Source organism: Hyaena hyaena, unplaced genomic scaffold (genome assembly GCF_003009895.1).
Source record: "Hyaena hyaena isolate Hyena2069 unplaced genomic scaffold, ASM300989v1 scaffold_323, whole genome shotgun sequence".
NCBI lineage: Eukaryota > Metazoa > Chordata > Mammalia > Carnivora > Hyaenidae > Hyaena > Hyaena hyaena.
The window spans coordinates 1,310,944-1,335,751 of NW_024080956.1; the positions used below are offsets into that span (position 1 = coordinate 1,310,944).

General features: G+C 34.2%; 1 protein-coding gene across 3 annotated transcripts in view; it reads right to left on the reverse strand.

Annotated features, from left to right (window-relative positions):
* Positions 1 to 24,808, reverse strand: part of NCAM2 (neural cell adhesion molecule 2) — a 505,403-nt gene that overhangs the window by 113,812 nt on the left and 366,783 nt on the right. For all 3 annotated transcript variants that reach the window (XM_039248946.1, XM_039248948.1, XM_039248947.1), the window contains one exon: positions 18,274 to 18,424. In XM_039248946.1, the coding sequence (XP_039104877.1) occupies positions 18,274 to 18,424 (151 nt within the window). The remainder of the gene's footprint in view (positions 1 to 18,273; positions 18,425 to 24,808) is intronic.

Consider the following 24,808-nt stretch of genomic DNA (forward strand, 5'->3'; position numbering starts at 1 on the left):
AACTTTTTCGCCTTATGGCTGAGACTTAGGGCTGAATGTGCAGCCGGCACTCATCACCGCATTCCTAACACTGCACAACTTCCCTCCCTGATTATTTGCTTACTATAAGCTTTTCACTTTCTCCTGTCATTCCCTCTCAGGCTCTAAAGGCTTTTTTTCTGAACATGGTTTATTTGTGGTTGGTACCCGTGACCTAAGTAAAGTCTTACTTTCTTGCTGAGTGCTGGTCTGAATTCCTGAATTCTGCTTGCTTGTGAGCTGCCCAAAGCTGATAACAACACACAACACTCAGGCTCTGGGAGCTGAACTATAAAAATCTTTGACCTGAATTTCCACAGGTTCATGAATAATAGAGATCAGGCAGCTCACTATACAAACTCACTATGCACTATCCATTTTGTGAATCAAATTGAAAAGCATAATAGGGTAATATTTACAATCAATGAAAATAAATGTGTCTTTAAAAATCATATTGATAGCATAACATGTATTGCTCTTGTAAAAGAGTTTTGGGATCAGAGCAAATCTGTCTTGCACACTCTGTAAATAATTTACTTAGTGCCATGAAATACTATCCCTTCTTGAAGCCGTCATACTTTGTGGGATAAGATTTTCATTTTTTTCCTTAATATAGATTTTAAGAACCACAGTAAAATAAAATAAGATATTCTTAACGATTGACACTGATTCATCACCAATAAATCACTGTATACAGAAATACCATTCACATCTCTCTCAGTACCTAGTTCATTGTGCAGCCTGGTCATTACTGACTTACTAGCCAACCAGTTTCTATTTTAAGACAATGTTGGGGTGCCTGGGTGGCTCAGACTGTTAGCATCCAACTATTGGTTTTGGCTCAGGTCATTATCTCACAGTCTGTGTGTTCAAGCCCCACGTCAAACTTTGTGCTGACAGCATGGAGCCTGTTTGGGATTTGTCTCTTTCTCCCTCTCTCTGCCCCTTCCTTGTTTTCTCTCCCTCTTTCTAAAAGTTAACAATAAGAATAATAAAACTAAAAAAAAAAAGACAATGTTACTATCCTGATTAATCCTTTCTATAAGACTCTCTTCATATTTCTTAAACCAAAAACTTTTATGAAGATTTATAACGTTTCACATTAGCTAGCCTATGTCAATTTCAGTGTCTGTTTTGTCTCTATTTGAATCAGCTTTGATCTTTAGACCCTCCCCATCTCTTACCCTTTCCTGCTTTCAGCATTTTGCACTAGCTTCCCATCTGCCTGATCACTTTCCATATACTTCATCTTAATGTGTCCATTTCCTGAATTAAAACTCCCCCCCCAAACCCACATAAATTCCATGAGAGCACGGGCAATGTTGCTTTTCTCACAGTTCTGTACAGCACTTGAATTTATATTTCTCATCCAGTAGAGAGTCAGTAAATAATAGTTAAGGCAACAAATGAAAATCCAGGTTAGTGTGGATTCTAAATATCGTCACTGCATTGAACAGAGAAGAAAAACTAAACCGACTCCTATTTCATTTTCCTAGTATCATCGAATTAGGGCTTTAATCCAGTACTAATTCTGTGGTAATACATTGTTTTTCATGGACTCTTATTGCCTATTTTGTGAAGAAGCCAGCCCCTTAAATTAACTAAGAATTAACTGCATATGTTTTTATTTTCTTTTTTAATATCTAAAACACCTTGATGCTTTTTTCAGTCATTGGATTTTCTCATTTGATTTATGCTGAGGGAAACTATCCAGGGAATAAAAATTAATATATCCTTTGGCACTTTTAGAGGATAATTCAATTAATAATTTCATAGATCCAGCTCTCCTGAATGTTCTCTCATAGGCAGAATCAGCTATGGCAATTAACTGGATTCAGTCCATGTATCATGGGAATTCTAGTGGCTACGTGGAAAACTAAATTAGATGCGTGCTTCTTGCCAATTAAACCTAGTGTTGGATGTGCATTTTCTGTACTAAATATGAACAAGCAAGTTATGCATAAATCTTTGCATAGATTTGCAATTGCAACTTTGGATTCTCTCTCTCTCCCTCTTTTTCTGCCCTATCCCTGTTCTCTCTCTCTCTCAAAATAAATAAACTTAAAAATAAAAAGAAAAATAACGATGATGATAACAGTTAATGTGGTGTTAATGACCTATCAGTCTGTGCTTAAGTGTGTATTGTAATGAACAAATTTACTTGCATTTAAATTACATTGATACTATTTATTGTCACTATTTTACCTTTATATTTATTGGCTCTTTATTGAAAGGTTGAAATGTAGGTAATTATATAAACTTTTTCTGCTTTCCTTCAAATGTCTTGAATTAAAACTGGCATCAAATTATTACATATTTTTAATTTTCAAATGACCACAGTATTATTTAGTTGGACTTAGATCACAATTTGATTCGCTTAACTACTGTTTATGTTAACATATAATTTATATTTTTAATGTGCATTTGATTAGAACACTTTTTAATTTAAAGGGGTGATAAACTATCATCAAATTGTAATTAATTTTACATAATACAGCAAAATATTTTGAGCCAAATGGAATAAGAATAATTTGAATTACGATTAGAAATGAATCCTGTGTGACATATTTTCAGAGCACTGCACCATAGGAAACAAACAAACAAACAAACAAATATACAGCCTTTCCTAAAATCATGCTGACATGGATCTGCATCCTTAGTATTTTTTTTTTTTACAAATAGTTTATTGTCAAATTAGTTTCCACATAACACTCAGTGCTCATCCCCCAAGTGTCCTCCTCCATGCCCATCCCCCCCTCCCCCCCACATCCATCAGTCCTCAGTTTTTGTCAGCATTCAAGAGTCTCTCATGGTTTGCCTCTCTCCCTTTCCCCCACCATTTCCGCCCTTCTTCTCCCTCTTGTTCCTCCGTCAAGTTCCTCCTAATCGTCCTATACGTGCAAACATATGATATTTGTCTTTCTCTGCCTGACTTATTTCGCTCAGCATAACACCCTCAAGGTCCATCCATGTTGCTACACATGGCCAGAGTTCATTGTTTCTCATTGCCATGTAGTATTCCATGGTATAGATAAACCACATCTTCTTGATCCATTCATCTGTTGATGGACACTTAGGCTCTTTCCATGTTTTAGCTATTGTGGAGAGTGCTGCTATGAACATTGGAGTCCATGTGCTCCTGCTCCTATGCCTCAGCATTTCTGTATCCCTTGGGTAAATTCCTAGGAGTGCTATTGCTTGCATCCTTAGTATTTTTTTCAGCTAAAACGTGTGCATTCCTTAACTGTGCTTACCCAAGGTCAGTATGCCCTCTGGCATATAGTAAGCATAAATAAATATTAAATTAATGAATGAATATGGAAATAAGTATCAAGTAGCTGATATTATACTATTATGTACAAAATGTGTATTAGAAATAATTGACAGTTTTTTAATATTAATGAGTTTAAGAAGTAGATAAATTACATGACAAATGTTGAAATAAGAACACACTGTAAACCATAGTATAAATGAAAAATTCCAATAAGTAGCAAAGATTTAATCAATGAAGTCTTTCTTTTTTTACCTTTTATGTTTATTTTAAAATGTTTATTGTCAATTTCATTAAATAGGTAACCAAGTTGCTTTTCAGTCACCTACAATTTTTATTCAGTAAAGTGAACAAATTAATGAAAGTGCTTTTGATTTTAGTTTTCCAAAATAAAACTCTAAATTTAGAAAGGAAATAAAGATTTAAGGATATCTACTACATATAAAAATATCTTTGGGATTGCCCATAGAGCAATTGGAAAATCATAAGTATGTGTTTTCTTTTCTTTTCTTTCTTTCTTTTTTCCCCCACATTAGAAAAAGAGAAGTTAGAAATAATTGGCTTTGGCTTTGTGCACATTATATTATAGTGGAAACATTTCTACTCTTTCTAGGAAAGAATATTTCACTGTGCAAAGCCAAGCAATTTTAAATAAAATTTAAAAATAAATATGTACACATTCCAGTGAAATTATTATTTTGGTTTGTGAGGATATGATCTAGAATTTTTAGATATATAATTTTTTATTATTGTATAAAATGTAAAATATCAATCTTTCTAAAAATAATTAAAATGAGCAATTGTAATGTGAAATGCTGCTCAGGGCAAGAAAAATGGTTAAATCAGTTCTTAGCATTGACGGCTCATGACTACTGGGAGCAAAAATTAATCACACTGAAGTTTGTGAAAACCACAGAAAAAAAGGATCAAAACATAGAATACCTTTTATGGTATTGGGCTGACCACAATGATAATTGTTCTTATAATCTTAGAAGACTGTTTATCAAGCCCAAGATAAATCAAAGACTTCCTATACAAATAGGAATATCCCTGAATAACTTGTATCTAACAAGTAATATTTGAAATCCTGCTACATAGGAAGTATTTTAAGATTCCAAAAGTGATAAAAATAATTATTTAAAGAGGTGAATTACTCTTATCAAGACCTCATCAGAGGGGCGGAAACGGGTTTCTCATCAGTAATACTAAAGCAGACAGGACATTTCACTCTGGATGACCCAAAACATATGAAATATTGTGATCTATGTGAGTAAATATGGTAAGGCAAATGAGTCACATAGGTTTTTGAAGTGGTATGGATATAGAAGCAGTATTATCTGGTCCTTCGTTTCTAGTTCTTTGAAATATTGTGATAATATTGTGATTACATTTCTAAGAGGATTTTTTGTGTTTTTTTCTCTATTACTGCTCATTGGATGGTCTCTATGACACATCTTTAATTATAATTGCATTAAATTATATGTTATTTTATGATACTTTCTAAGTTGCTCCATATAAGTAGATCTCAGCTTACTAAATATATTGTAATATTGTATATCACTTCAATCATTTTGGGTCTTTGAAAGGCACTAATAATACAGTATTTCTAATGTTATTCAATAAATATTAACTTGAGTAATTACTGTGAGGGTTATTAAATGAAGATACAAAAATAAAATTTACTTCTTTAATATCTTTAAAACCGTTTATTGAAAATTATGTTGGTTTTCCTTATTCACTATGTGATGATATAAGCAAGTCTGAAGCATATGAGAGAAAAGTGTAAATATATGTATTTTCACAAACCTGATTCTTATTTTAAAATGGTCTTGCACTCGCAGGTATGTACTTCTGATATAGCTTATTTTATTCAGCAAATATTTGCTCCTGAAGCCCTCTCAATAGGAATGCATTACCATTCTGGAATGATGATTGGCTCAGTCACATGCCTTTCTGGATGTGACATGAGCAAACACTTGAAATCAGCTCTCATATGGGATTTGTTGTCTCAAACCTCTGCCATCTCCAGGAAATGGTCCTCCCTGGAGTGTCACCTCTTCTGCCTGGTTACAAGTGTTACTGGGCCCACAGCATGGAGTTAAGCATTGCTGCTTGACAGGAGACTCTGGACTGAACGCCTGCCTAGTCAGCTGATTGTAGCTGAGCATGAGAATTAGTATTATATAATGTTGCTGAGTTCTGGAATGTTGATTATGCATTATGGTGGCATTAGCTGCAGAATGTAGCTCACTGCAACTGCTCTATTTTCTTCTCATTGTTTCTTATGTTATATATTTTGCCACTTTTTTTTGTTTATTATCTGGTTTCCTTTCCTGAATGTGAGGTTCACAAAGTCATTTTTGCTTGCTTAATTCCATTCTCTATCCCCAATACCTGGAAGAGTCCTTGGTTTGTAGTTCATGCCTGCAGTAAATACTGTTGAATGAAAAAATATGTAATTAAGATCCTAACCTCAGTATGCTTGAATTCATAAAATAATGAACTTAGATCTATTTCTTCCTGTTCACAAATCGGGAAACTGAAGTTTTGATAATTTAAATAACCAATGTCCTAGGATTAGATCCAGCAGATTTATTAATATTTAAGGACAGTGACTAATTCTATGACACTCAAACGTTGTTTTAGTAAAGCCTAGTATATTAGAAAACTACTATCTAGTTTAAATCATCCCAAACAAAAGCTGGCTTAAGTCAATGGAAAGGTATCAACAATACATAGAGAATACTAGGAAAAACCTGTCCTTGCCACTGCCCCACTGAAATTAAATAATAGACTTCCAAGGATTGAAGGATTTAATGATCACAGAGCTCTGGTTGGTTGGATTCATGTTGTTGGACTGGCCTTTCTCAAGAATCAGTACTGTAACTTTTGGTGGCCATGCTATTATGGACTAAGTTATAGAGTAATATATCCAACAAGGTAAATCTTCATCCTAGGGAAAAGGAGGAAAGTGGAGAAGCACTGTTATGAACTGAACGTGTGTTCCCTCCCCAATTTAAATGTTGCAGCTCTACTCCTTATATAATTGTATTAGGAGGTGTGGCTTCTGGGAGGTGATGAAGAGTAGATGAGGTCATAAGGATGGAATTCTCACCATGGGATCAGAGCCTTGTAAGAGTTAGAAGAGAGCATTGTTCCTGGGCTCTGCTCTTCATCCTATGGAGATAGAATCTGCACCAGCAAACTGCACCAGAACCCCACCATGCTGATTCCCTGATCTTGGACTTAGAGCTTTCAGAATCATGCAAAATCAACTCCTGGCTTTTATAAACCACCCAAACCATGGCACTTTGCTCAAAAAGCCTGAACCAACTAAGACAAGCTGTAAGCAATCTGCCACAAGGTCTTAGCATATCTTTCTGGAACTTCAAGATGATAAAACTCAGGGAAGTCAGGGAAGTCTTGGTGTGATGTCCTGGTGGGCAGCTTCACTCTGTGAAGTTCTGCACTAGTGCCATCTGTGAGGGGGTCCTCTCTGTCAAATCAAGAAAGCTCATTGCTATGGATGAATGTTTGTGTCCCTCCCTATGCTCACCTCCCGCCCCCACCCCAATGCATAGACTGAAGCCCTAATCTTTACAGATGGAGTTTGGAGGTGGGGCCTTAGAGAACTAATTCACAGACGAAATATTAGAGTAGAATCGCATAACGGGATTAATGCCCTTAAAGAGGAAGAGATAGGAGGTATCTCTGCGTGCATGTACCAAGGAGAGGCCATGTAAAGACATAACCAGATAAAAGCTCTCATCAGTAGCCTGACCACACTGGCATCCTGATCTTGGACTTCCAGATTCCAGAATGGTGAGAAATAAAAGCTTGTGTTTAAACCTTCAGTCTATGATATAAATATTTTTATAGCAGCTCAAATTAAGACTCTTACTGGTGAGAATTGGGATTCCTGGAGCAATGTCTTCAATCCAGAGGAAGGGCAGCAAGCTGTGACAAACTGGAGGTACAGATAGATACTTCTGGACAACTAAGTTAAGCAGGTGCCAAGAGGCAGTGATAAATCCAGTAGCTATACAATATGACTATTTTCATTTCTTTGTCTGATACTTGTTTGTTCGTATCTAAGGTTTGTCCTCTCAAGGGGTGGATATTTCCCAAAATTCCTTAACAATTTTTCATTACCATAATCTCTAAGGCACATTGGAACAATAAGATTTGATTTGAATCAAATGATACCTGTCAGAGATAGACGAAATGTGATGAGACTAGAATAACTGATAGTATCTTTACTTAAGGAGTGCTGTATTTCAAATTTTCCCAGGGGGCACATGTTAAGTTTGGGTTAAAAAACTACAGCTGAGCAGTAAAAGATTTTTCACCTTTTTCTTTTAATATTCCACTATTATCTCTGCATATAGAGATAAGCTTTACATTTCTCTCAGACACTGTCCTTGAAATGACCATACTGGGTATAAAACCTTAACAGTTGCTAGCACTAGACCCAACTGATTTCTACAAATGAGTCGTCTTCTTTAAACTCTATATTATGGTGAGTGTAAAAGTTAAGGTCATACGACAAGATTTCAATCATAGATATATGTGTGTGTCTATTATGACCAAGGAGATTTTCTAATTTCAAGATGTTTGTGAAGATAATTTTTAAATATTAAAATCCTGTTCACATATTATCTACCTCTTCCTGTACATGCAGCAGATCAAACTCTTAGAAGCACTGTTATCTTGAGAGACTATAAAACGTAAGGAAAGAATTATCTGATAAAGCAAAGGTTTATCAATTCTATGGAATGCATGTAAATATGGAAGTAACATTAGTCTGTTATAAGATTAATTAATGTTGTCATATCTTTAAAAGGTTTCTGAAATTGCTAACACTTTTATAGCACAAGAGAGAATACATATAAATATTGCTATTATGTTTAACAAGAAATAGAAGCAGGTGTAAAGAGCTGGATGAGAAAAAACGTAAACGAAAAATTCAATATTTCTTAACATGCATTGTTATCATGTAACTGCTAAATTAAATCTATCACATAAAAGAATTAAGTCACATTAATAGGTAATATTCATTGAGTATCTAGTCACAAAACTTAATGATACTCTAATTTTAACCAAATGTACTATGTAATCAGTGCTTATTCCATGTAAACATATTACATGCCTGTTATCTCCTTTGTTTTATAAATTAGAACTTTAGTTCACCCTATGTTTCTTAGTAAGGGAAATGCCTTTGAAATGTTGAAAATGAACTGGCAGGAAGCCAAGAAATCTGTTAAAATAAAACATAAAAGAGGTTTTGAATTTTATAAAAATGAGGCTTAATCTCCTAAACACCTTAAGTTTAGTGTTATTACAGTAAATGCAGTTTGTATTTATAAAGGGCTTGATTCTTGTATACTCAATACTCGAAAGAGTATACCATAGGTGCTTGAATCAAGCAGTGGAGAGTGGTCAATGTTTTATGACATTGTGTAATGTCTTTGTGTTTTCAAGCTCTCTACACTGTTTTGATTTAAAGATGCAGAATAAAGGGGCGCCTGGGTGGCTTAGTCGGTTAAGCGTCCGACTTTCGCTTAGGTCATGATCTCACGGTTCGTGGGTTTGGGCCCCGCGTCGGGCTCTGTGCTGACTGCCAGCTCAGAGCCTGGAGCCTGTTTCAGTCTGTGACTCCCTCTCTCTCTGACCCTCCCCTGCTCACGCTGACTCTCTCTCTCTCTCCTAGAAATAAATAAAACAGTTAAAAAAAATAAATAAAGATGCAGAATAAAAATATTCCTACCATTTATAACTTATATTTATTTATAACAATAACTTCTCATGGGATTGGGATTGCATATCAGGTTCTAAAAGTTTTATTGATATTCTAAATTAGCTACTAAGCAAAATATCCTATCTTATAACAACACAGGCTTTAATTTCCAAGAAATAAGTTTATTAGATAGTTTTAGTTCTTATTGGTGCAATATTCAATCAAAATTTCAACTAATATGACAGCATATAAGATTTATTATAATAGTGGTGTGATAATGTAAAAAAAGTTCCAAATTTCATAATACAATTACACTACTTTACACAGATGGCCATTGAAAAAGAAGAACAAGCTGACTAAATTTTAAATTATGACCATGGTTACAATTTCCAAATGATCATTTAACACCCTATCCCAAAATAATGCTAACTGTAGACAAATGATAACAATGTGGCATTTCCTCTATTTCTATATCAAGGATAAAATCTAAACTTTAGCAATTGAGATTAAGATGAATAATTATGTGAAATTCTACTTACATATAAATTCATCTTTCACTACCATACTTACAGAACTTATCATAAAAGAGTTTTCCACCATCATTTTCATCAGTTTTAAGCATTTTTTCTGATTCAGTGTTAATAAATTATATTATTCGTAAAGTAATAATCTCATACACATATTATAGAGAAGAGATTAAGCACATGAATCACCAAAACTTTATGATGCTAAGGCTAAAATTTATTCTTAAATGTAGTATAAGGTTGAAAAAGTAGGTAGCCTCCCAATATATTTTATATTGTCCTGGGATTCATGAGTAATTTTAATTATGAAATATAAAAATTCTCATTAAGGTATATAAAAAAATACTATAAAAATGTGGGTTGAACAGGAAGCTAGACTTCTAGAGACTTACACCTAATTTGTAATGGTTACTTCAATGATACTCATCATGAGGAGAAAGCAAGAGGTGACATCTTATTTGCAAAGAAATCGTGTGTAAAAAGTTAGAGTCACAGGAGAAATTTTTTTCAAATGGGTATTAAAATAACAAGAAGAAAATGTATCATTGGAATGCACAGTTAAACATGTGTATTCATCTTGAAATATAAGACATATTCCTTTTTTTACATAAAGTTTAGCCTGTATCAGTAGAATTATCTCTTTACAGCTAACAGATACTATTAAAAACTCTGAACATCTAACTTTAAACCTCAGCTAAAGCTGTCCTATCTCTTAATTTAAAATCTGAAATGATTTACAAATGGAGAACTTAACACACTTTCCAGGATGATTACGGTTTGTGTGGATAAGTGAAATTGACTGAACAGAAGATCAATATGCTGAATGGGAAAAAAAGAAATTCAACTTTTTCTTAGGACTTTGCATTTTAAACAAACTTTGATCATTATAATGCTTTATTTGAGAACATAAGACAAATGAAATTTGAATAAAAAAGTGAAGGGAAGAAATACACTAAAAACCACTCAGAACTGAAACTATGACATTCATACATCTCAATTCCAGAAACTATATAACCTTACAATTTAAGGTTGTATGAAAAACAGAATATTTATAAATTTCTGTTTCCATAATGGCAGTATAAACCTGTGATTGTCCATCTCCCCTAAGGGTAACAATTAAAGGCTCTAGAGATGACATAAATTAAACAAAAAGACAGAAACAATAACAAAAACCACTACCTAAGGCTTCTGTAGAGTAAACAAATTCAAAGATATTGTGAAAGGGAATTAAAATTAGTTTCACACTGATTCTGCAGCTAAAATCTATCCAGAAGTACAGTAGTACCTTGGAAGAAGCAAATATAGGTTGAATAGTGAGGAGAATCCCAAATAGAGGTCACAGAAGGAGAGGCCATAATTCTGCCTATAAAACCACAGAAGTCAGCCTAAACCCTGCACTTTGAATGGGACGGGCACAAACTTGCATTACAAAGTCTTTAGGAAGTTAACTGAGATTTGCGTCACTGCTTACAGGAGGCAACACAGAATTTAGGAGTGAATATCTGCTTAATATATTTTTTCCAGATGGTTGTCAAAAGACTTAGAGTCTGCACAACATAATATTTACAGTATCCAGGACTCAATCCAACATTTCTTTACATTCAATGAACCAGGAAAATATGATCAATTCTAAGGGAAAAGATAATCAACAAATGCATTTCAAGATGACCCAGATGTTGACTCTACTGATTTTAGATTTATAGATTTTGGAGTGGCAATTCTAATGATGCTCCATGAGATAAAAGAGAGCAGACATAAAATGAATAAGAATTTAAAGATGTCAACAGAGAAACAGAGAATATGAAACAGAACAAAATTACAAATTTAGGGAAAATATTAATATCTTAAAACAAAGAACTCACTGATTAAGCTCAGGAACCGAAAGGAGATGGTGGAATAAAGATCAGTTAACTTGAAGAGAAAATAGAAAAAAATTATCTAATCTAAAGAACAGTGAATAGCTAATCATGTAAACTGAAGGACATAACATCAGAAAGAAATTTGGATCTTTAGAGGTGAAGAAAGAGTAAAATATCTTAGTAAATTAAAATATTTTATTTTAAGTTTCTAAAAATATGTATAACTCTTTAAAATAACTTATCATAATTTCTGCTGAGATTTCAATAAATGTAGACATAATATATACGAGTCCAGCAATATAAAGCTCACTGGTGGGACAGGTATAAAAGGATTGATAGACTTGCCATGTCTCTATTTAACATACGGTGTCAAAACATTAACTCTATGTAGACAGTGAAATGCTAGGCTTATGTATTGTAATTCCTAGAGAATCACTAAGACAACACACACAAAAAATATTGCCAACATGCAAATTAAAGTATTAAAATCTCATATAAGTCAAAAGAATGCAGAAAAATTGAACAGAAGGTGAAATTAAGAGGGAAAAGGCAGAAAACAAACTTATACACCTAGATGAAACCACATCAATAACAATATTAAATTTAATGGTCTAAAGTATGAACTACAGCAAACTATGAAGCCTGGACAAAATGTAGTCCAAGGACCTCTTATATGTATTCTTACAGTTAAGAATGGGTTTTGCATTTTTAATTGTTTGTAAGCAAGAATGCACAAGACTTTAAGATAGTTTGCAGATGACAAGACCATATAAGGCTCAGGAAAATTTGAAATATTCGTTACCTGGCCCATTTACTGTTCACTCCCACTTTAAACATTCTATTATGAGGTAGAGATTGACAGAAAGAATGAAAAAGCAATATTCTGTCATATGCTGCCTAAAAGGCACATTTTTATTTCACATAAAAATATAAGTAGGTGGAAAGTAAGTGAATGAAAATGGGTGTACAAACAGTAAGCAAAGGAAAGAGTGAGTAGTTATGTGAATATTAGGCATAATACATCAAGTCAAATGATTAGTGGAGAAAGTGAAAGAAAGAATTGATGAGGAGGAAATATGTGGGAGACAGAAAATAATGACCTAACCCCCAAAGATATTCACGTCATAATCTGCAGAACCGGTAAACACGTTACACCAGGAATTTTGTTTCCAACAGGAACTTTGCAGCTGCGATTAAATTAAAGATGTTGAGTTGAGGAGTATATCCTGGATTATCCAATGTGGGTGTCTTGTAATGGCAGGAAATTCAGAGACAGAGAAAATGTGAGAAAAGAAGCAGAATTAGAGTGGGGCGATGTGACAGAGACTCCATCTGCCATTGCTGGCTTCAGACATGGAAGAGGACCAACCGCCAAAAAAAGGTGGGCAGATTCAAGAAGCTGAAACAGACAAGAAACCAATCCCCACAAGGAAACACAACGCTACTGACATTTCATTCCAGTGAAAATCATTTTGAACCTCTGACTTCCATAGCTCAAGGATAATGTATTTGTGTTGCTTACAGCAATTAAGTTTGCGGTCACTGGTTATGGAAGAAATAAAAAACTAATACAATATACAAACTGTAAATGTGTATGGCCTCGCTGAGCCTAAAGATACACGATGCAAAAATCTACAGGATGAAAGTGAGAGAAAAAAGTTTATAATCATGGTAGAGGTTTTTTAACACTTCTCATTCTGATAAGACAGCTATACAAAGAAAGTCAATAAAGCCATAGAAGATTTAGATAAGACTAACACCTAACTCTAATTGATATTTCTAGAACACAGCATTCTATGACTACAGAATATATGTGCTTTCCATACACACTATATAGTTACTAAGATAGATAATATGCTGGGACATAAAACATATCTCAATAAATAAAAAAGAATAATATAAAAAAGTATTTTTAAACAAAACTGAATTAAGAAATAACTAACAGCAAAAAATCAATGAAAACGCTAAATACCTAGAGATTAAACACTTATAAGTAACTATGGACTAATGATAATATCACAGGAACAATTAATTTCAACTGATGACAACAAAAACACAACATATCGTAACTTGCAGGATGCACTGAAGTATTGTTTACTGGAAAATTTAGAATTTTATATGGTTATATTAGAAAATAAGAGATATCTAAATGACCTAATATTACACTTTAAGAATCTATTACCAAAAACCAAAGCAAGCCCAAAATATATAGAATGGAAATAAAATGGAAATCAACAAACTAGGAAAGAGATTAATGATAAAGAATATAAATTAACGAAGCCCAAAACTAATATTTTGTAAAATCAACAATATCAGCAAATCCTTAGGCAGAAAAGGAAAGTTTTTTTCAACAAATAGTGCTGAATCATTTGGATATAGGTATGAAAAAATAATATATGTCAACTTCACCAAAAGAATCCAAAATAGATCACAGACTTTAGTGCGAAATCTAAAGCAATAAAACAACAAAAGGAAAGCTTAGACATAAGTTTTTGTGGCCTTAGGTTAGGTAATGATTTCCTAGCTGGAACATGAATTATATTACATATGAGTACAATTTGATAAATCGGACTTTAGCAAGATTAAAATATTTTGCTTTTCTAAGAAACACATTTATTCCAGAAAAAAAAATATGTCCACACGATATCCAAAAATCTTTTTTTTCTTACTGTTTTTATTTATTTCTAGGAGAGAGAGAGAGAGAGAGACAGCGTGAGCAGGGGAGGGTCAGAGAGAGAGAGAGAGAGAGTCACAGACTGAAACAGGCTCCAGGCTCTGAGCTGGCAGTCAGCACAGAGCCCGATGCGGGGCTCGAACCCACGAACCGCGAGATCATGACCTAAGCGAAAGTCGGACGCTTAACCGACTAAGCCACCCAGGCGCCCCATTTTTAATTTTTTTTCATGTTTTATTTATTTCTGAGAGAGAGACAGCATGAGCAGGGGAGGGTCAGAGAGAGGAAGACACGGGATCTGAAACAGGCTCCAGGCTCTGAGCTGGCAGTCAGCACAGAACCCAACATGGGGCTCGAACCCACAAACTGTAAGATCGTGACCCGAGCCAAAGTCGGACGCTTAATCGACTGAGCCACCCAGGCGCCCCTAAAAATCTTAACAAAGACTTTCATAATACCCCCAAACTGAAAACAACCAAATGCTCATCAATGGGTGACTAAATACATAAAATCTGTTTTAACCATGCAATGCAAAGACAGGAACAACTTATAACTTATTGCTTCACACATATCAATGCATGTTGACTGAAAGTTCTTAGTAAGAAGTAAACATTAAAATAATAGTGTCTGATTCCATATATGAAAATTTCTGGAAGCGTACCTAAATTATAATGATAGAAAGTAGATTAACAGTTGCCTGGGCGGGAGAATGGAAGGGTAGATACATTACAAAGGAGCTTGAGAAAACTCTTGTGGGTGATGTAAATGTTTAGATTATTGTGATAGATTTGATGGCACATATGTCAAAACTGATCACATTTTGCTTTTTATATATCAGTGTTGTACTATGGTCTAACTCTATTTCAATAAAATTATCAACAGAGAATATTTTTTTCTAATGATTTCTACTAAGGAAGAATAATATTAAATACTTAATTTTTTTAAAAAAGATTTAAAAGATTAAAAAATTACACGCTCTAAGAGCTACCGACTTAGTTTCAATAAAACCAAACAAAAATTATTGTTAAAAGCAACAGTTTAAACGTTGGAAAAAAAGAAAAAAACTATTGTTATTAGTCTTGAAATATATTTACCTAGCCAGTTTCTTTCTAAACAACAAGGCAGGAACCATACTTCAAGGAATGTTCAAAGAATTCTCAAGACATTATTTTACATAGCAAGTTTTTTTTTTTTAATCCTACCTAAATAAGAGACACTATAGAGTTTGCTGGTACGCTTTATTCTAAACATTTACTTCAGAAAAATTAAACAAGCTGACCAATGTCTAAAGCTCTAAAGCAAAGAGGAAATACACCTGCGATCAAAAGCAAATGATACTTTGTTACATCAGTCCATGAAAAACAGAACGTTCTATCTTCTTTTTTTTGTCTTAAAGTATTTGTTATTAAAAGGGCACAAGAACATACTATTCATACTGCAGTTCACAGTCATGTGTGTATCCCATTTTCTCTACCTTGTTGAAATCAGTAATAACTAAAAATCTCACGTCATTATATATCAGCGTTGCACATTATCTTGATATTTTTCTCCATCTATCACTTTGAAATTTTAAGTTAAGGTTTGATTGAAATCTGTCAACTACGGTATTCTAATAAAGCATGAGCTCTCTTTTATGTATTCTGTGTCTATAATCACTCAGTACTGATTCCGAATCTTAAAGAGCTTAATGAAAAGACTGAAGGTTTTACCTATGATGGCTTTTTAAATTATTTTCAATGAGGTTTTAAAGTATAGACACTGAAATTATAGGACTTAATTTAACTTTTTTATTTCTTTCTTACTGAAAACTTACATAGGCGTGCATGAAGGACAGCGCGGAAGCTGTAAGTCACCTTTGAGGCATGCTTGAGTCAAAGCGTTTTTAAATGGTTGACTATAATGAAGCCCCAAGAATCTCTTCCTTTCATCTTCTTATTTTACATAAATGGGAACTGAAGTCCTAAGGATGCAGGTCACACAACTAATTGGCACCAATCCTACTGCTGGTATATTAACCTGATACTGCCTATATGAGCCAATCTGCCTTACTGTGTTTTGGAAATATAAACGATGTTCTTTTCTCATGAGCTCCACTTTTCTGGGCACTTAGAGCAGTGATTTAGTAATAATTCTTTGATATGTCAAGAAAAAGCTTTTAAATGTTTATAAAATGCAAAGGGAAAGGTCTTAAATATTGTCTTAAGAGAATATGATGCCTACCACTTTGTTAGAACAGCAGGAAGAGTCTCAAAGTATTTTACAAACTTCCTCTCTAAACTGGTTGGGCAGTTCTAATACAAATCATGTTTTGGCACCCTTAAATTTTTGCTTATGTTGGTCCACATTAATGAAAAAGAAAAAAATAATAAAGTAAATTTTGGTCTAAAATACATATTTTGATTACAAAATATAAACAAACATGTTGAAAGTTGGAGAAATATTTGTAATTGGCTACAAATGTTGTTGACATGAAAAATAAATATGTGTATATGTATAATACATACATAAATAAAATAATGGGAAAATACCAGAAAAAAAGCTAAATAAGTTATTAGCATCACTTCTTCCTCTGTGTGTCCTGAATAATATTGTGGCTTTTTTTTGTTTGTTTGTTTCTTTGCTTTTTTAAGATGTAAAGTGACTTCTTAGAAGTTCCCTAACTTTAGCAATGAAATTAGTAATTTTCAATAGAATTATTTAAAAGCTTCCATAATTATTTAGAATTATTTAGTCAGCCTTTCCATGAATTTCTTAACAAGAACATTTATGAAAATGATATGGATTATTTTTGCCTGTTCTTAAGAAAATATTTGCTTTCAAAAGACATTATCACGGCGCCTGGGTGGATCAGTCAGTTAAGCGTCTGACTTCAGCTCAGGCTGATCTCACAGTTCGTGGGTTCCAGCCCCGCATCGGGCTCTGTGCTGACAGCTAGCTCAGAGCCTGAAGCCTGTTTCAGATTCTGTGTCTGTTTTAGATTCTGTCTCTGACCCTCACCTGCTCACATTGTCTCTCTCTCTCTCTCTCTCAGAAATAAAGAAAACATTAAAAAAATTTTTTTAAAGGCATTCTCAATAAGAAAATACATCTTATTTCACAGTTACCACCACATTCTATCAATATTAATATACTATAAATTATCCAATAGAAATGCATTATCAATAAGAATATCTAGGGCACCTGGGTCACTCAGTCGGTTAAGTGTATGACTGTTGGTTTTGGCTCAGGTCATGATCTCACAGTCCGTGGGTTCAAGCCCAGCATTGGGCTCTGTGCAACAGCATAGAGCCTGCTTGGGATTCTCTCTCTCCCTCTTTCTCCTCCCTTTCCCTGCTCTCTTTCTCTCGCAAAGTAAATGAAGAAGAAGAAGAAGAAGAAGAAGAAGAAGAAGAAGAAGAAGAAGAAGAAGAAGAAGAAGAAGAAGAAGAAGAAGAAGAAGAAAAAGAAGAAGAACATCTTATACATTCCCACTAAGACAGCTATGTCCTTTTTCACATCAGAAAACCTCCAAAATGGATGATTCCTGAATATTTATTGAAAATAATATTAAAACTCTTTCTTTTTATGAACATATATATGAAATTATTATAAAATCCCATGCAATGACCTAAGGTGGATTGAGCATTGACAGCAGCCCTCATATTCTCCAAATCGCACAAAATTATGAAAATCCTTGTATTTATTTAACAAATCTCCTTGTCAGTGTTCCCACTTCCAGACAATACATGTTACTTCGATCAAATGTAAGTGCTGATACATTCAATCACTTTGAAAACACTATTTTTGTATCTTAGGAGGATGTAAAATAATTCAACAAAATAACCACATAAGTGAAACACAGGACCATCAATCTTAGAAATAAACAGATAAAACTCAAAGGAGATAGTGACCAATTATTGAAAACGAATGCAGTTTAATGTATATTGTGTTTTGGTTAAAGGCCGCAAAAAAAAAAAATCACAGTTTTCAGAATAAGCAGTATGGAAAAGCATTAAATACATAGCACTGCGAAATGTCCCATAGAATCCACTAGATATCTCTAATAACTGACTTTGAGCGCATTTGTCCTAGAGCTTGCCTTACATGGTGAATCATGAATGACACATGTATTTTGATTTTCCTACTCAAAGTCATACTTCCCAAAGCAGAAAAAGCTGTTTGAAGAAACATACAAAATGAAAATAACTTACATTCAATATCAAGGTACATGCTCTTTTGGTGCCCTCCAATCCTACTTGCGGCTTCACAGTCATATCTCCCTGAATCTGACAACTTCACATCTTTAATGTGCAGTGATGAGCTTCCATGCTGCCCTTTGACTTCGATACGGCCATCTGGGCTCTGTTTGCATCGATTCAGGAAAAAGAGAGATTTTACCCTTGGTTCATGCAAAATGATGACCAAACATAGGGCGTTTATCACACATACAATAACGAAAACAAAAAGTCTTACCTGCATTAAGGTTTTTTAAAATGTTTCTGTATTTACGAGTTACTGCTTTTAGCTTTTCCATTTTACCTGCACATTTGTTCACAGACACACTGACATGTGGTAAAAACTTAAACACATGTTTTATCAACATCTTTTATATAATGTGCTCTTTGCTTTTTCAAAAGCTTGCGTGTTCTTCTAGGAAGGGCTTTGTTGGCTTCCAATTATGCTCCTTGCAAACATAGGAAAACAACAGTGTCTATTCAGTTCTGGCTAAAACCCACCAGTGAAAATGATACCCTTGTTTTCACTTTAGGTTTCCTATTTCACCATGTAAAAGCAATGTATCAAGATGTATGATAATTGAAACCTTTAAGAGGAATTTATAGTTATTGTTGAATGAATGAAATAGTGCTGCTTATAAGCCTAATGAGCACCATACCTATTGCAGGTAAATTATTAAAAACAGCACTATGTAAGTCATTCTTAGAAAGTCAATGGAAACAACATAAAAATGATTAATCATGTACTCCAAGAATATTGATTGAAATCAAGGAATTGCTCATAATCCAGTAATGTATAGATTATATTCTATATAATTTCTTGTGTGCAAGGGTATACCTACAATTATTTTCTTAAATCATTCTAATACCTTTATAGCACACATATTAAAACACAGTTTATTCAGTGAATTTTACATTCTACAATTAGGAAATATAATAAAATTTGTGATTTTATAATTCATTTGAAACATGTACTTTACTATTATCGAAGTGATTATTTTCAATGTTTGAGGTTTTAGAGTCTCAATAAACACTGCAGGACACACATTTATTTTGAAATATGTACGTTATTATGTAATAATATAATGGTTGTTTCATTTTCTGTGTAACTGAAATTCAAGTAAATCTCCATACATGTGTGCACTTTGTATTATTAAAACTTGGTTTTTATTTTCTTGTATTCATATCAAGAAACTACTTTAAAGCTCTTTTTCAAACATGAAGTTGGTTGGGACACAAATCAAGTAATTTTTTGTTTTCTACTTTTATAGAAGACTGTACTTACTATATGATCATATGAGTCACTCATAACTTATTTACTATCATTGTCATAAAAATGGTCTTCAAAAGCAAAGAAACAAAAACATGCTGGGGATGTATTATGCAACTTAGATCAGGATTTCTAGGCCAAAAATATGTTCCCTAAGTCTCAAGTATTGCTAAAAAACAGTAAGGTGAGGTTTTCAAGCATAAGGCATTCTCTTCTGCCAATATTTAAGATGTTTGGCTGCCAACCCAATTACTTACTTGAGAGAAAAGGAAAAAAAATGCAGAAACTCACAGAAGTTAAAATTAGAAGGAGTAAACTCAAAAGCGGAATGGCCAATTTGTTATACAAAGTAACTACTTTTCAGTCACTAAGTGGGTATTCTGAATTCTTTATCTTACCGCACTTCTATTTATCATCAGATCCCACTGAACTATCCTTCCGCCTTATGTGCAGACTTCCCTTGGCTTTCAGGACACCTACACAGTCATATTTTTTCTCTCCCAGTGTCATTTCTCTGTCTACTCTTTAATCTGGGTTACATCTTCCTCTCTCCCTGGAGGGCCCTGTATTCTGTCCTGGAGAGTCTCTTCCTTTCCCTTCCAGTTGTGATCTTCAGTCACCCTTTCTCCATCCAGGACCCCGTTTTCCCTGGACAGTTACAGAACCAGGTACCTCTCTTTCAGGGCATTCCTGTTCTATGTGTTTCTCAAAGCAGCGTGCAGATGTGAGCCCATCACTCCCTCACCCAGAATAACCTATTCTACCCTTGTGGTCTTGCCTTTCATGAATAATACTAATTCCCATGCTCCATGCTAGGCTGTGTCTTCAGTCTTGGATCAGTTTCTGAACCTTTATATTTTAAATGATGACAATAATTTTTCATCTTGCTCAACATTAGCATTTTCAATGTCTAGCCACTGTGTTTCCATAGACCTATCTGCAACCTTAGTTGTGCTGCTGCGTTGGAAGAACACTAACGGGGACCTCTGGATTTTGGAGAGAACAATCACACTCAGGGTGAATGTGACCGAAAAAGATTCTCTAACTCTGCAAAAGTCGTCAAAATTATGTTATTTCCTATGTTTTCCTAGCAAAATCTCATTATAGATGCAGAAATTCTTTCTTGTGGAGCTAAGAACAAGTTTTTTTTTAAGCAAACTTTTAATCTTGTACCAACTTCCTGAAGGTTTCACATCCGCTGTGCTCATGATCGTGAATAACACTGTCCTGATACCTAAATAAACTCCCAGTGTCTCAACCTGACATTTCAGTTCTTCATGTGACATCAGATTTCCATCTAAGACATCACTTTTTCTTCTAAGCACACTCTGTGATTTGGATACCATTAATTTGGATTCCAATTAATGTGAATTACATATACTGTCATTTCCATAAGCACTCTCCATAGACCTGTCTCAACTTTTCCCTCTTTATCTCTTCCATAGTTACATGGCGGGATTCTCCCACATTCTTTTAACTTCTTGGGAAAATATAAATTTATATTCAAAATAGTCCTTGGTTGACTATTTTAAACAAATATTAAATGTGGTTTAACATGCTAATAATATACATATATATAGTAATTAGTTATAATTACTACTTTGAACTCTGTGCTTTTCTAATTTTTTTTTTTTTTTTATGTTTTACTTATTTCTGAGAGGAAAGAGAAAGACAGTGAACAGAGGAGGGTCAGAGAGAGAGGGAGACACAGAATCTGTAACAGGCTCCAGGCTCTTAGCTAGCTTTCAGCACAGAGCCCAACGCGAGGCTCAAACTCACAAGCCGTGAGATCATGACCTGAGCTGAAGTCAGACGCTTAACGGACTGAGCCACCGAGGCACCCCGAACTCTGTGCTTTTCTGAAGACACACTACTTTTTCTAATCTTATTGGAACTTTGGAATTCATCCTGTAGGGTGATATTATAGTTGAAAAAATGTGAGAACATCTTTATTTTTATGGTACTTTATGTTAAAGTCACCTGGACTAGTACCAAGGACAGAATCATTATATTCTAATATCTTATAAAGCAAATTAACTTATAGTGAAAATGTACATGTAGTTGAGTAAAGGAAAAGTATTCTTGGAGCTACCATTTACCATTATTATTATTTACTATGGTTTAAAAACTTGCACTTTTTATCTTTAGTAATGTGATAGAATAGCTTACTAGTGGTACAAAACAAATTCTCCATTTTTCTATTAGGAAAAATACTGTTCTTTCACAGAATTAAAAGGAAAATATACTTCCTTTGAAAATAAACACATCTTATCCTCTAGTTATTTCCTATTTTAAATGACATGGTTTTTGACTTATGAAAAACTATTGATGTTTGTAAAATTAATATGATATTAGAACAGATGTGGAAATTGATAAATTATTTCCAATGTATCTGAAGTTATTAACGGAAATTCTGGAAGAACAGAATTTCTTTGGGGAGGTGTATGATTCCCAGGGAAATCATAAGTCACTTTCAGCCTTGACATAGGCTCTATAATAATTACGATATCCATTTGTCTCAAATACTTACACCAGAAGACCAAAGTCATTCCTTCTCATATCTAACATTTCAAAGGACATCTTTATCTTTGTGCCACAAAAAAAGGCATTACACATTTCTGAAAGAAAATTAATTTATACCTTGGCTTTGATTCACCACCTACTGAAGATTCATTTAAGACATCTGATATTTGATTGAGACAGGTTAATGGGCGTATTAGCTGTCCGTCTAGTATTTTCGGGTTCTATCATTGCATTAAGTAAGATGATTAGAAAGTAAAGTGCCTTACTATACATTATTATTCCAATCCTTTATAGAAAGGCACTCTGAAATTTGATTTAATGTTATATTCTTTGCCTTTCCAGAAGGTCAGTTTAAGAATTGCGTATTTGAATAGTATTTCAATATATTTTAAATGGTTATTTATAGAATTTGCTATCCTTTCAAGAATCACTTAATGAAATATTGTGATAACTACCTTCTGGAGTTTAATCCCAATACAAATATTTTGTTTCCAATTTTAATTGTTGGACATTAGAAATTATAGATTATATCATGCTTATTGGTTGTTTTTGTAACCTTACCTGACTAGACATTTATTGCCAAGTTTAGAGCCCAATTTTAGTGCATAACACATTGGAGGTGGCAGTATTTCCAATCTTTCTTCTTCTTTATACTGATGTCTTTGATAATTTTTAGAGTCACTGACCTCTTTAGCCTTTTGAGAGATTTATGAATCATGTCACTTAGTTACTCAGCAATTGTTTTATAGTGCAAATATTCTACAAGAAGCATCCAGGCACCAGGGATTCATGCTGAGCAAAACTGAGCAATTTTCACCCTTTGGGAAATTAAAGTACTACAGATATCCATTTTTAAAATTAATACAAATAAGGGCACCTGAGTGGGTCAGTTGGTTAAGTGTGTGACTTTGGCTTAGGCCATGATCTTGTGGTCTATGAGTTCCAGCATGTTGTTGGGCTCTGAGCACACTGCGCAGAACCTGCTTCAGTTTCTGTGTTTGCCTCTCTCTCTGCCCCACCCCCACTTGCATTCTCTCTCTCTCTCAAAAATAAAGAGACATTAAAAAATAATACAAATAAGCTAACTAGAAGGTTCCATGTGGGAACACCAAAATTTCATCTTAGATGAGTAAATGGAAGGTTAGGGTAGAATCACAGGCATGTTCCTTGATAAATGGAAGTGTGGACTGTGAACTGTAAATAGTGAAAGATGAACAGCTTTGCAGAGAGAAGTCAAAGCCTGTGCCCCCAGAAAACCAAGGACGGAACTGAGAGAAGCCAGCAGGCACAGAGAAGAGTGTAAGGGCACATGCGGTCTCCTGACATTGGATGGGCAAACAGAGGCAGCATGTATAACCCAAGACAAATGTAGACATACAGAAAACAGGCACCCCTTTATTATACATTCTGTTTGCCTTTTCATAATGGCATTATACCTCTGCTGACTATAAATTAAACTCAACTTCAAGTACTTCCAGGTAATGTCAAAGTGTAACTGCTAATTATAAAAACAAGAAAACACTGTCCAAAGGTTACTGGCATTAATTTACCCAAACTCATCTCCTAAAATTGTGTTAACATCGTGTTCATTTGAATAGTTTCCAAAAAGAATTTTAAACAGAAAGATTTTCTTCCTCCTTATAAGATCCCTATACCTGCTCTTAGTGTTCATTTCTCTTTCCTCGGGGCTTGTTCCCAGCTTCCTAATTTTCTTCCTATTTTGGTTTCATAAACTGAACTTTTATACAATTAACCTTCTTCCAAGCATTGAAAATTCAGTGTAACCTCTTTAAAAAATAAAGTTTATTTATTCATTTTAAGAGACAGAGACACCATGAGTGGGGAGTGGGGAAGGGGCAGATAGAGAAGGAGACAGAGAATCCCACCCAGCACTGCCAGCACAGAGTGAGACATGAGGCTCTGATCTCACAAAACCAAGAGCTGATGCTTAACTGACTGAGCCACACACCCTGTACAGCGTAACTTCTTAACTTGCATAGTTTTTCACTAGGTTCTAGTGCACTTTTTTTCTCTTTGTATACAGAGTCAATAATTTATTCAACAGATAGGAACTGAACATAACAATGACAGCAGGTAACAAATACAGTCAATGGTAGTTAGATGCTATTTTGAATGTTTTACATTTATTAGTTCACTTAATCCCAAATAATGTCCGTAATACTATTATGAGATTTGGAGTAATATTATCCTCACTTTAAAGATGAGGAAATTGACGAACAAAAACATTAAATACCCAATCTCCAAACAGCTTCCAAATGATAGGACTGAATGTCAAGACTATCTGGCCCTGGAGTTTGTGTTTGGAATTACTTTCTCTCTATTGCTCATCACCTGAGCCATAACTATGTAGTTGAACTACATATCCCACCACAGCTGAGTTACAGGCACTGTGCTGTTTTCTGAGGATAGAAAAGTAGATCAGAAAGGCAAAGCCTTTAGTCTCATGGGTCAAAAGACTTAAAGAAAAAAAAACTGACATACCATAATACATGCTGGTATAGATGAAATACAGGAAGACACATAATACAGTCTACAGTTTGTTGTAGGTAGCTCTGTCTAAACAGACCTGGAAGATAGGTAATAATGATAAGACAGGCACCAGACTGGCTACATAGTTTGCAGGACCTACTACAAATTGAAATTTTGGTTTCTTGTCCAAAAATTATCATGAATTTTAAAGCAAGCACAGCAATATAT